Below are 14,596 nucleotides of genomic sequence, written 5' to 3' on the forward strand. Positions count from 1 at the left end.
CCTGGACCCTGGTATCAAAAGTTTCCGGATTCAGGCACTCTAGGCACCGTTTCCATGTTAACAGAAGGCTAATCCGCGATGAAATCTTCCCGGAGTCGACTGAATCCGACGCCGCGTAAACGGCCCCTAAGTGAATCGGAAAACAGATGGATGTCATATTTTGCATAAAAACATAGCCTTTAACCCTTTCATGCATAAATTGAGAGCCTTAATCAAGATTTTTTTTTTCCTGAGTGTTTTTATTCGAGGCATTAAAAAAACAATACAATTGAAATTGTTTTTATGAACCCATTTTTCATGGAGCTGCAAAAATGTCCACTCAGCTGGACGCCATGGATTTAATTTTTGAAGCAAAGAAATATATATTTACTGATAAACTGTGTGAAAACTATGAAATGAAAGCATTTTTAATGCAGCTAATCTGATGTTTTCTCACATTTTAACATACACGAATACTAGTCAATACTCACTTCATGGAAATAATACGCAAAAAAAAAAAAAGTGTTTAACCCTTTCATGCATGAATTGTGAGAACCTTAGTCAAGATTTTTTTCTTCAGTGTTTTTATTCCTCCTTAGGCATGAAAAAAATAATGCGATCAAGTTTTTTTTTTTTTTTTTCTATGGAGTTACAAAAATATCCATGCATTTAATTTTTGAAGTAAAGAAACATGTTTAAAACCCAATATCAGAAAGTAATATGAAAACAATGAAATAAAAACATTTTTAATGCTGCTAATCTGATGTCTTCTCACATTTTAACATATTTTAATGCTAGTAATTACTCACTTCATGGAGATAATATGCAAAAAACAAAAACAAACCTTATTTAACAAATAACAATTAATTTACACTTAAACATGTTAGCGCAGATCAGGTTTACCAAGAACAGCAAAGTTACAGTAATGGTCTGAATGTCAGTGTATGGGATGGTGCATAAATGTCCACTGTGTTGGCTGATATGGAACTAAAACATCAAAACCCATGAATATACAAGAGAACAGCTGTAGAATAACTGTCCACTGGAGTGACCAGTATGCATGAAAGGGTTAAAAAAAAACAACAACTGTTAATTACAGTTTAATAACAATAACAAGCAATTGATTTCCACTCAAACATGTTAGTGCAGATCAGGTTTATCAAGAAACGCAAAGTTACAGTAACAATATGAATTGCAGTGTATGGGATGGTGCATGCACTGCAAAAATGTAAATCTTACCAAGTGTATTTTTCTCATTTCTAGTCAAAATATCTCATTACACTTGAAATAAGACATAATCACCTAAACACTATAAGCCCGGAAAAGTAGAGTTTACTCAAAAAATTTGAGGCAAGTGATTGCACTTAAATGATTTGAGTAATGATCGACTAATCAATTGGTTTAAGTAGGTTCAACTTTAATGCTAAAAGTATTGAACTTATACTATTGAACACTAAAAGACAAGTTATTTGTACTTTAAATCTGTTGTAAAATCAACCCCACTATCCAACCATTCAACTCAGCATTTTAGGTTACACTGACTAATTTTCTCAATTGCAGCCAGATTCATTTATCACTGATTAAACAACTTTTTTTTTTAAGTTAATCAAACTCAAAATTCTATTAGTGATCAAAATAGTTATGAATTATATTCAACTTAATCTATTGTGGCATGAATGGAAGTTTGCTCAATGTCATTTGCCAGTATAGGAAGAGCTTTTAATTTGACAGGAAATTAAGATTTTCATTATATATTAACAGTCTTAGATGAACAGGAAAGCCACTGTTCTTCCTATGGCTCTGACTCATGGTGCAGCTCTACAAAAATACAAAAAGAAACACAAAAAGGCCAATAAACACTGCCAGACACACATTAAATCCAAATTAACACTAACACCACAACCCCGCTGAACCCCTGCACAGAAAAATAACACATTTTCAACAACATGCCCAATACCCACAATGCAATGCCAAGATAAAAAGGTGTGGTCATGACTAAAACTTAGTGATTTAATTCCATTCAACTTAAACTTTTTCGTACTTTCAACTATGTCTACAAATTAGTAGAATATACTTAACATTTTATAGTAACATCATAAAACTTAAATCATTTAAGTGCATTGTAATTAAAGCTTTTTAGTAAATACAAATTCTGGGCTTACAGTGAAGAGTAACATTTTTTTGTTTAATTTAAAAAAAAAAAAAAAAAAAAAATCTGCCAATGGAACAAGTGAAAATGATCTTGGTAAGATTACTTGAAATAAGATTTTGCAGATCTATTGTCTAAAAATCAGTTCTTATATCTCACCTAAAAGTTCCTCTTTAGGTGATTATGTCTTATTTTAAGTGTGATGAGATATTTGGACTAGAAATGAGACAAATACACTTGGTCAGAGTTAGATATTTGTAGTGTGAGCGTCCACTGTGTTGGCTGATATGGAACTAAAACAACAAAATCCATGAATGAACAAGAGAACAGCTGGAGAATAACTGTCCACTGTAGTGACCACTGTGCATGAAAGGGTTAATAAAGAAGTAAAACAAGTGGGGACTCTTACAGATTTGTTTTGTGTAGATTTGAAGCTGTGATAATGTTGTTGTGTGACAATGACATTTAACAGCGTTTCACACCATCAAACACAAGAAGAAAAAAGAACATCAGCTAAACATGAGCATAAACAATGAAATATTTTATATAATGATTTCAGTCCAACTAACTTAACTGTTAACTAGCCTTAACTGTTTTTTTTTGTTTTTTTTTGTAGTGTACTCTAATACTAGTCATTACTCACTTCATGGACATAACATGCCACAAAAAAAAAAAAAAAAAGTTTTTAATTACAGTCTAATAACAATAACAAGGAATTGATTTACACTCGAACATGTTAGATCAGGTTTATCAAGAAAAGCAAAATTACAGTAATGTTTTCAATGTCAGTGTATGGGATGGTGCATAAGTGTCCACTGTGTTGGCTGATATGGAACTAAAACAACAAAATCCATGAATATACAAGAGAACAGCTGTAGAATAACTGTCCACTGTACTGACCACTATGCATGAAAGGGTTAATCAATGACAGTGGATGGACACACTTGGTTTATGTTCAGTTAATGATAGATTTAACTGAAAAAGTGACTTTTTCTGCAGTTTTTTCTGTTTTTGATATAATAACCTTCAACTTTTATCTGAGCTTTTATGAACATCTACACAATCATTGAATTAAATATAACAATAATAATAATAATAATAATAATAATAATAAATTTTATTTGTAATGCACTTTACATTTTTATCTAAAAATCTCAAAGTGCTAAATATAGGAAAATACCTGAATTATACTGATAATTTACAAAATACAGAAGATAATATTATCAATAAATGGTGATAAATCACTTAAGAAAGGTTACATATGGAGAAAATTTCATTTGGGAACTGACATAAAAGTAATCTTTATGGGTCAATGATCAGCGCTGAGGTGCCCAGGAGCAAGGCACATCACATCCAGCTGCTACAACGGGGCTGCCAACAAATTTGCAAAGGCAGCAGAACTAAATGATCACAAATGATCACATGAAAATGTCATTTTATTGTTTTATGGGTTTATAATGTTGTTTTGTTTGTTCACACTAACACATCTAATCTCTTTTGGAATAAATGGAATCGTCGTCATTGCGACCAAACGGCACAGATTTCCTAAGACAACTTGAGTAACAATGTCGGAACATTTTTGTCAGTTGTTTTTTTTTTAGATTTGACAGTCGTCATCCAGGAATGTCACCTCTCACAATAACAGCTTCGAGCTATGAATGACATCTGCTGGGCAATTGCATTATTCATGACAATCTACAATTATGTTTCTCAGTCTCTGTTTCTCTGCCTCTCTCTGTCTTTTCACTTACAGTGGGATTCCAGGGAAGAAGTGCGGAATCATTATCTTAACTGCAGAGGAGCTCAGTAACTGTAGGGTCAGTATACACACATACATTCACAGAGCGCTCCATTGTTTTTACTTTGTCTGCACTTTTCACAGTATTTCTCTAAAAATGGTGTAATAGTTTGCAACTCCCTTACTCACCGACCGACAGAAACACACATTTCAGGGTTACAGATTCTGAAATTCAACAAATGCAACAAGTACGATGGACAACTTCATCGGAAACTATGCCCAACTTACTGATACATGTGTGACATTACATATGTGTAACTGCAATAGTTGTCTAAGGCATGTTGAGCCGCATTATGGAATAAATTCCCATTATGTAATAAAAGTTCAAAATGTAATAAGAATGTCGTGTCATCTTGTAATAAAGCCACATTATGTAATAAACTGATGCATTTTGTAATAAACAACCTCAATGCACAATGTATTATGTAGTAAATTTTTTCGCATTATGTAATAAGTTATTACAATTTAAGAAATTTATTACAAAATGCACTTGACACATTTTTATTTTCAGGAAAATATAATGTGCTAAATTAATCTCTAAATTGTATGGTTAAAGTTATGATTCCATTACCTGTAGCTCCTGTGACTAACTTCTTCTAAATTGCTCTGAAATTATATTAATTTGGCTTGTTATTACATAATGAACCATGTTATTACTTTTTTTTTTTAAATAAAAATGTGTCAAGTGCATTTTGTAATAAATTTCTCAAATTGTAATAACTTACTACATAAAATTACTGCATAATGCGTTGACGTAGTTTATTACAAAATGTATCAGTTTATTACATAATGCGGCTTTTTTACAAGATGACGTGACATTCTTATTACATTTTGAACTTTTATTACATAATGGGAATTTATTGCATAATGCGGCTCAACAAGGCTATATTTACACATAGCTGGGTATTTTGGAAAATAATATTTCCCTTCCATTTAAAAAAAAAAACCTTGCGCACACATGACCATTTTCAGAAAATTTTTTAACAGGCCCTGTATATCTACACCAGGAGCGCCGCTGACAATTGTTGGCCCCGTGAAAGGTAAACATTGTGGGGGGGTCCATACATAATGTCACTTTCACTGGCATGAAAACGAAACTGAAACTTAACATACTTTGAACATTCAACTCCCGACTTCTATGCCTCTCTTATACAGCAGATCTTACACAAAATTTTCACAGCTTCTAACCTGTATCCACTAGACCCCCTCCACTGCTCTATGGCCCCCCCACAAATGCTGGGCCCCATGAATTTGTCATGTCATGGCGCCCCAGATCTACACTGTCAAGAGCATGCCAAGCCTGTTGATGGCAGTGTGGTGAGATGATCAAGTACCATTAACTAATCAGAATCCTGAAAAGAATCCCAACAAAATGCTGAAGACAAAGAAGTTGAGCTTTTTAACCGTAGCATTAGATCCTCTGCTCTTCAACAGAACAGAGCAGTTGTATTTGGACATAAAACACAAACAAAAAGTGTCTGTATTAACAGAAATGCTACCGCTACTCTAAACGCAGCCATAACCAGGGATGGGAATCGTGAACCGGTTCTTTTTGAGAACCAGTTCCCAGTAGCTCAATTCCTTGGAATCATTTGCCTGCCTACTCAATGATTCCACTTATCGATTCCATCTTCACTGAGCATGCGTGATGATGTCACATGTACGCTACATTGGTCTGATTTAGAACGTAGCCAACATGGCGTCGAAGCAGAAACACTCCAAAGTATGACTATATTTCACGCAAAAAGACACCAGAGCCACTTGGAATACTTGCAAAGCTTCCATTTCTTCAAAGGGGGGAAATCCCTCCAATATGCTCAGACATTTGTCCACACAGTATCCATATCATTTGCAGGAATGTCACGTGTTTGATACGCTACTTAGTTACACTTGTGAATCTAGCGGCAGAGCAGACACCAGGGTGTCATCTGGTCCAAATTCTAAGGCAAGTAACAAAGGTCCTTCCCCCTCAAATAAATGTTTCTGATGGTAGGGAAAAGGAAAGTGAGGTGCACAACAGCGGAAGACGAAGAGGGATTAGAAAAGCATCTTTAAGTTTCACTTTCACTTTGTACAGTTGTATGGTGTGACACCCCACCCACCCACCCCCAAACCTGTTATTATTACTTGTGCATACTGTATATGTATTATTTTCTGCGCAGAGATGGAAATATAAAAGATAGTTAATGCAAAAAAAAAAACACGTTTGTACTGTTTTATTCCCTCACCCAATGAGAATCCATAAAGAATAGGATTGATAAGCAAAATCGATAATGGAATCGGAATCGTTAAATTCTTATCAATTCCCATCTCTATCCATAATCATAGCTAAGACAAAATGAATGTGATGCAAATGTATTTCCTTCAACTGTGACTTCTGTCTGAGATCTCCCTTTCCCTCTGTTTACAAAAAGCGTGAAAATTAAAATTTGCCGAAATCTCCACTTTGGCCTGAGTTCCTCGGTGGGTGTGGCTATCATTGTTATGTAAATAATAGCCGCAAACATAGAGAAAAATTTCCATTTTGTCAGATACCCAACTACATGTAACCGTAGCCTAAATGTGTTCATAGTTCACTGTGCAGTCCAATAACACTAACAAAGTCAATTTTCTTTCCCAATTACATCGTTCCCCTGTCACTATGATATATTAATCCCAGGCAGTCAGATGCGTACAGACTTTTCCATGCGTGGTTGTACATATGTGCATCAGCTGCTCCAGGGACTGTTGCATGAACAGGTTTATCTCGGTTGTGTTTACCATCGTTACTCTGGGAGGTTTTCCACCTGACAACATCCAAATCCTCCTCCCATGTTGATAAGTGAGTTGGGTGTGTATGTGCATGGATGACAACCCTTATCTGTCAGTGATGAGCTTAGCCTTCCTTTCCCATGATGGTTTTTCCACTCTAGGCAAAGACTAAAATGCCTTATTAAGGTCTTATATCTGTCTATCTATCCAACTTTTTCTAGGCATCTCAAAAACAGAAGTAGCAGGAATAACAGGTCCTCGTTAGCCGTTGTATCACTCATACATATGTATGAACCATGTGCTATTTGGATCAGACAGCCCATAATAAAATCACTTTCTCCAACTAATAAAGTGTGTAATTTAAATGAAACTGTGGATTGCAATCACTGTAATCTCTGCATGCATTGTTTATTAAGTGGTTGTGACTGCTGCTGTTTGGGTCTGGGATACGCTTTCTTATTTGCATCATCATTATGCAGTTTTTACTCAGCCAATTAGTTTCTATTCAGTGGGAGTTTCAGTTTCAAAATGATTGTGACCAACCCCCCCCCCCATCAACCCTAAAAAAAAAAAAAAAAAAAAAAAAAAATAGCCTACATCTTCATCACTAACAATTGGCTTCCTGAAGAAAACAAGTTTCTGAATTAATAATGAAATTGCATCAGAATGATTGTGCCAATGTTCAACTTAAACTGTTCGTCTTCACTTTCAGGATATCGCCACCATGCAGCTGTGTGCCAACAAACTGGACAAGAAAGACTTTTTTGGAAAGTCAGACCCTTTCTTGGTTTTCTATCGGAGTAATGAAGATGGAACGTAAGTCTGGGAATAAGGTGGTTTTCACATTTTTAGATTAAATTTTCTGAATTTATAGAGTGTAGCTGTTGAGCCGCATTATGTAATAAATTCCCATTATGTACTAAAAGTTCAAAATGTAATAAGAATGTCATGTCATCTTGTAATAAAGCCGCATTATGTAACAAGCTGATGCAATTTTGTAATAAACTATGTCAACGCATGATATAGTAAATTTTTTTACATTATGTAGTAAGTTATTACAATTTGAGAAATTTATTACAAAATGCACTTGACACATTTTTATTTAAAAAAAAATATAATAACATGGTTCATTATGTAATAACAATCCAAATTAATATAATTTCAGAGCAATTTAGAAGAAATTAGTCACAGGAGCTACAGGTAATGGAATCAGAACTTTAACCACACAGTTTAAAGATTAATTTAGCACATTACATTTTCCTGAAAATAAAAATGTGTCAAGTGCATTTTGTAATAAATTTCTCAAATTGTAATAACTTACTACATAATGCGAAAAAATTTACTGCATAATGCATTGAGGTAGTTTATTGCAAAATGCGTCAGTTTATTACATAATGCAGCTTTATTACAAGATGACATGACATTCTTATTACATTTTGAACTTTTATTACATAATGGGAATTTATTACATAATGCGGCTCAACAGTAGCACAGTAATAAATTCATCCCCCAAAGCACTGTTACTTATTCTAGATAGAACTGGAACGAAAGCAGACAAACGGACAGCTGAAAACCCCCTTTATCACTGTTTAAAGTCCCCATGAAATGGATTACAGGTTGATATTAGTTTTTACATATTTATGTGTTTCCTGTAAAATACATCTGCTTAATGACATCACCTGTTGGTTTATAAATGACTATTTGTTACCATTTTTGGCTGTTGCCATGTAGGATGCTGAAGTTTAAAAAAAAAATGAGGTTGTTTGTAACATCAGTATTCATTCTGTTTGAGGACGTTATCTTGCTTTCATATCAAGAAGACAATGACGACACTCTTTTATCGAGCTTTTATTGAATCTGTTTTAAATTTTTCCCTCGTGCCATGGTTTGGAAATTTGTCTCAAAGAACAGAACTCACTCAAGCCGATAATTAAAGGTGGGGTCTGAGATGTTTTTCTGGAGCATTTTTTATTATATTCCTTAAAATCCCCTTCATGCCCTGATTAAAACTAATTAATTAAATGCTCTAACACAAAAATTTAAAAAAAATCTGTCACCTGTGGAACGGGCAGGACTGAAAAAACATCATCCAATCATTTTGAGCGCCCACTCGAAATGATTGGATGATGATATGTCTATCAAACTCCACTGTCATTCACCCCTCCCCCCTTCCCCCCTCTGCGCGTACCCCACTTCCGTTCCCAGAGGCTGGAGTGCTTGTACAGGAAGCGTAGCCAGAACTTGGCTATATTAGTCATATTAGGATGGAAAGTTCACCGGCAAACTGTTTTGTCACTAACATAAACCACTAGGAAATGTAACATTAGTCACATAGGTCTGAACTGGGGCTGTTCTGGAAGAGCAGGGGTCTTAGAGGAAACTGAATGAAGTACACGTGAATAGGCGAGCCCGAGGCTCAGCCGGGGCTGTAGTCGGTGTTGGAGCCCAAGGCGTACGGGAGTGAAGCAGGGGACGGAGCCTCAGCCGGTGAACTGTTGCTGTGCAGTGCTCGTGAACCCTCGAGAACAAGCATTGCGCGTGCCACCACTCTGGAGGCGTGGCTTCGGAGGGACGTCTGAAGAAAGGGGTTTGGACTTTTGAACTGAGTATTTTCAAAATGGAGCTAGCTTGAACTGTTTTTCTAAGATCTCAGACCCCACCTTTAAAAGGTCTAGTCCAGGGATTCTCAACTGGTGGGTCATGACCCAAAAATGGGTCACAAACCCATTTTCAGTGGGTTGCAGGCCTTGGTCTGGGCAAAAAAATAATGTTAAGAAACACTAGTTGCACATTAAAAATGTATTAATTGAATTATTTTTGCGTGCAAACACCGAGGGTGTTAAAAATGGCTAGGTTAGGGTCAGGGATCTTCTGTTATGTCAGCTTTATGATTAATGCTTGAATAAGTGACTGAATGTACTTTTAATTCTTAACTTTTTGGGTTTTTTTTTTCAAATGTACCTGATTCAGTGTTAAAGGGAATATCACATTCTTTAGCATCACCACTTGCTGATCATTTTGGTTTATCATTAAACTTGTCTTCTGTGTTTTCATACTGTGATATTCTGTATTATCTTAGGTACAAAACACACCATCTTTTCATTAAATACATTTGAGAAGTTTAACTGTTATCAGTTTGGGTCACGGCTTGTCACTGAGGGGTGACAGTGGGTCCTGAAGCCAGACCAGTTTAGAACCACTGGTCCAGTCAGCTGATTGTGGAATCACTATATACCAGACAGCTGTAGCCAACAGCCATTAACTCCACCTTAAGTGATGACTCCCATCGCCTTGCAAGTCAGTTCCAGTACATGCCTTTGGGTAGAACACAGGTGTCAAACATGCGGCCCGGAGGTCAAATCCGGCCCGCCAAAGGGTCTAGTCTGGCCCTTGGGATGAATTTGTGAAATGCAAAAATTACACTAAGATTTTAACAATCCTTTTAGTTCAGGTTCCACATTCAGACCGATTCAATCTCAAGTGGGCAGGACCAGTAAAATACTATCATAATAAACTAGAAATAATGACAACTCCAAATTTTTCTCCTTATAAATTTAAATATTTTCGTGTATTTACACTAAAACAAAGTATAATTTCACAAAAATGTGAATAACCTGAACAAATATGAACAACCTGAAATATCTAAAGAGAAGTAAGTTCAATTTTAACAATATTCTGTCTGTTATTAAATGTTTTGTGCATTTGTAGATCCACTGTGATCTGTAAGTTATAATGTACATGTGTAAATGATAAACTGAAGCATAATAGTGTTAAAATTACACTTATTTTTTCAGTTTGTTAATATTATTCACATCTTTTGAAAGGATAGTTTGTAGATGTAAGTAAGTAAGTAAAGCTTTATTTATATAGCACTTTTTAAAACATGTTACAAAGTGCTTCACATAAAGAAGAGATACATCAAATTAAATCAAATCAAATTTTAAGCCAATTTACAGAAACCCAACAGAATCCTCCAGGAGCAAACACTTCTGACTGGTGACAGTGGCGAGGAAAAACTTCCCTTTAACAGCAGAAACCTCGAGCAGACCCAGACTCCTGAAGGATGGCCGTCTGCCTTGGCTAGTTGGGGTTAAAGAGAGAGAGTAAAGGAGGAGAAAAGAGAGAGCGATAGAGATAGAGAGAGACTGGGGGAGAGGGGGGAGGTAGGGGGAGATGCATGCACAGATAACTGAATTAGAACATCTATGGAACAGTACAATAAATGCCATCATAACTATATGGATAAGTGAGTGATGACAATGATGGTGGAGAGAGGCAGGACCACAGCAGCAGGTCCAGAGATGATCTTAGGAAAATCTGTGATGATCCTGGGAAAACCTGTGAAGTGATAAAGCACAGAGACTCCAGGGAAGAAGTCAAGTCAGTAACATGTATTCACTGGAGCATAAACAGAAGAGATTTAATGAAATGCTTGTTTACAAAAGTGAGTTTTTAAGAGTCGCTTGAAGGTGTCTATAGAATCTGATGGTCTGATGTAATGGGGAAGACTATTCCAGAGGATTGGGGCCAGAATTGCAAAAGCACAGTCACCTTTTGTTGAGAAGTTGGAGCGTTACATTATAAACCTTTTCATAATGTAAATTTACTTTTTTCGCTCTAAAACAGAGAAAAGTTTGGAGTTGACATTATTTATATATTATTATGTTATTTTACTGGTTCGGCCCACTTCAGATCAAATTTAGCTGAATGTGGCCCCTGAACTAAAATGATTTTGACACCCCAAAGACCACATACTATAGGAATAGCGTAGTTTCTGCTGCTGGTTCTTTTTTGAGTAAGTCTTTGTGCACTTCTTATGCTTTTATCGAAGTCTACCATTTGTTTCTAGTGATTACAGCTTTGACATTTTCTTTGTCATTGTATCGTTATTTTTTTTATTTATTCGTATTTGAGTCATGATCAGTGAGCCTCTGCGGGTACTTGCCCTATATGTATTCGTATTGTCCTCTGTGCCTGTGTTTTGTTTTGTTTTAATGTTGTGTAATGCTAATGCCCTCTCCTTTTCCTGCAAAACAAATCTACCCACAGGTACAAATAAAGTTCCATTAACCTTGACCTTGACTTTTTAAAGGCAGATTCATCATCAAATTTCAAGCCATGGAGTACAACCCACAGTTAAATCTGCTGAAAACCACCTTAAAGACAAACAACACAGGAAAATACCTCAAGTATAAACTTCTAATTACAAATATATCTATTCATACTGTCTACGTTCTGAATGTAGAGTTCTACATTTATCTAATTTGTCCAAGGTGATTACATGTATGCAGTAATATCATTTCACTAAGAAAATGTCGCTGAGTACAGCTGACAAACGCTAAGAAGGCTTATGAAAGTGTTTTAGGAACATTTTTGAGATGTAATGTGATATGTAGCGTTTACTTAAGTGTTAAAGGAACCTCTCTGATTTGTTTTTCCAAATCAACAATCTGCTGAAGCTTATGTAAACTTTTAAGATCATCACTACCTTCATCTGCTCTGCCTTGGAGAGGTGTTTACAGCAATGAAACACCATCTGTAATTCTGTGATTTCCTCAAGAAATACTTAAAAAGACAAAAAAAAACAAAAAACAAAACCCACATCTACCATCTTTCTTCTGTATTTTTGAACCTAAAGACGGTTGACGTAAGATAATCTTCACAGGTACGAAGTGAGTGGTAAAGATGTACTACTGCTTTAGTTGATGTATTTATTTATTTATTTATTGGCAGGTTCACCATCTGCCATAAAACAGAGGTGATCAAGAACACGCTGAACCCGGTGTGGCAGCCCTTCACCATCCCTGTTCGAGCGCTCTGCAACGGCGACTATGACAGGTCTGGAAATGTTCTGTTGGCTACACCTTCAAATGCAAAGGAGAATATTGTGAACTGTTATGTAAGAACAGTGTTTAACGTTCACAATGTTGGTTTTCGTGAACATACAAATCCACTATTTTTCCATTCTAAAACTTTAAAACTCATTGACCTTGTGGAATTCAAAACTATTCCAATAATGTACAAAGCAAAGAATAACTTACTGCCGGGCAATATTCAACAAATGTTTAGTGAAAAAGAGGGAGTCTATGACTTAAGGGGAAAGTTAAATTTAAAGATTCATAAAGTACGCACTGCGTTAAAAAGTTTCTGTATCACCATCTTTGGAGTATAATTGTGGAACAAATTGTGTGTGGAGATAAAACAAATATCTAACATAATTCAGTTTAAGAAAGATACAAAAAAAAAAAAAGATTCTTGAGAGGTACAGTATTAAATAATGACAATAAGGATTGTTTGTTTATGGATGATGTACTGATAAATCTGCTGTAATTATTGAAGAAAATGGTTGAATTGTTGAGTCTGTTTGTATGACTGTACTGCCATGATCATTTTGTTGGGTGTAATTCAGTTACTGTATTATGTATTTGTTGTGGTTTGATGCTAAAATTAGGAAAATATTATTGTTTGACTCTTGTATCAAGTTAGTGATAAAGGTGCAAAGCACTGAGGGGTAGGATTAAATAAGTTCATACTTCTTCCTACTCCTTTTTGACCAGGCAAAATTCAGACTTGTATGTGCTTGAAGATAGATTCTGTCCATTTGAATGTTTCTTTTTTTTTTTTTTTTTTGCATGTTCGAAATAAATAAATCAAATCAAATCAAAATCAAAAACCCTTTCATGCATACTGGTCACTACAGTGGACAGCTATTCTTCAGCTGTTCTCTTGTACATTCATGAATTTTGTTGTTCTTTTTGTTTTTTTGTTTTTTTTACACGTATCTTTATTAAAGTTTTAAGACACTACATATCTTTTCTGACATGAACTGGTAACATTATGTAGATCTCTCCTGAGCATAAACCCCCAGAAACACAAGCCCTCCCCATAGTTTTCACACAGTTTATCAGTAAATACATGTTTCTGTGCGTCAAAAATTAAACGTGTGGTGTCCAGCTGAGTGGACATTTTTGCAACTTCATGAAAAATAGGTTCATAAGAAATTTTTTTTTTTCATTATTATTTTTTTAATGTTTTTTTTTTTATTCTTATTTATTTATTTATTTTAATTTATTTTTCAGAAGAAAATTTTCAATCGCATTGTTTTTTTCATGCCTAAAGAGGAATAAAATCACTGAGGAAAAAATGTTGATTAAGGTTCTCAAAATTCGTGCATGAAAGGGTTAAAGGGTACCTGTAGTGAATTTTCATTGCTAGCTACTTCAGAAGATCATGTATAATACTACTGGTTTCATTGGGTAACTTTTGTCATAGATCGTTGTCAAGTACAAGCAAGTCCTAAGTCACTGCTCCATCAGTCAGTCATGGTCAGCAACATGTTGCTTCCTTCATGGGTTGTTCCAGCACCGGTAGCAATTTTTGTCCAGTATTGTCCAGTTAGCTGGGCTGTGATGGCTGGACTGGTCACTGACCCTGTGCAGCAGACACCAGTCTATGATAATAATAATAATAATAATAATCATAATAATAGTAATAATAATAATAATAATTCATTCATTCATTCATTCATTTTCTGAACCCGCTTTAACCTCACTAGGGTCATGGGGGTCGCTTGGAGCTTATCCCAGCTACATATTATTACATATGTAATAATAATAATAATAATAATAATAATAATAATAATAATAATAATAATACATCAGTTTTATATAGCACTTTTCTAGGTACTCAAAGATGCTTTACAATAAGCAGCCAAGGAACAAACACACAACAAAAGGGCAAATACAGTTATAGAACAGTTAGAGAGCTAATATAAAAGGGCAAACAAAGAACAAGCACTCAAGCAAAAAGACAGAGACAGATACAGAAAAGAAAATACATGAGAGAAGGGTGGATGAAGGTGCGCAGCAAAAATCGGAGAGTTGAAATTTCAGGGTTAAACATTTGAGAGTCAATTTTCA

General features: G+C 35.2%; 1 protein-coding gene across 1 annotated transcript in view; it reads left to right on the plus strand.

Moving 5' to 3' along the window:
* Positions 1 to 14,596, plus strand: part of LOC115423108 (copine-9-like) — a 275,059-nt gene that overhangs the window by 202,852 nt on the left and 57,611 nt on the right. Inside the window, exons 7-9 of the mRNA XM_030139830.1 lie at positions 3,882 to 3,945; positions 7,390 to 7,493; positions 12,411 to 12,515. Of these exons, the coding sequence (XP_029995690.1) occupies positions 3,882 to 3,945; positions 7,390 to 7,493; positions 12,411 to 12,515 (273 nt within the window). The remainder of the gene's footprint in view (positions 1 to 3,881; positions 3,946 to 7,389; positions 7,494 to 12,410; positions 12,516 to 14,596) is intronic.

This window comes from Sphaeramia orbicularis, chromosome 7 (genome assembly GCF_902148855.1).
Source record: "Sphaeramia orbicularis chromosome 7, fSphaOr1.1, whole genome shotgun sequence".
Taxonomy (NCBI): domain Eukaryota; kingdom Metazoa; phylum Chordata; class Actinopteri; order Kurtiformes; family Apogonidae; genus Sphaeramia; species Sphaeramia orbicularis.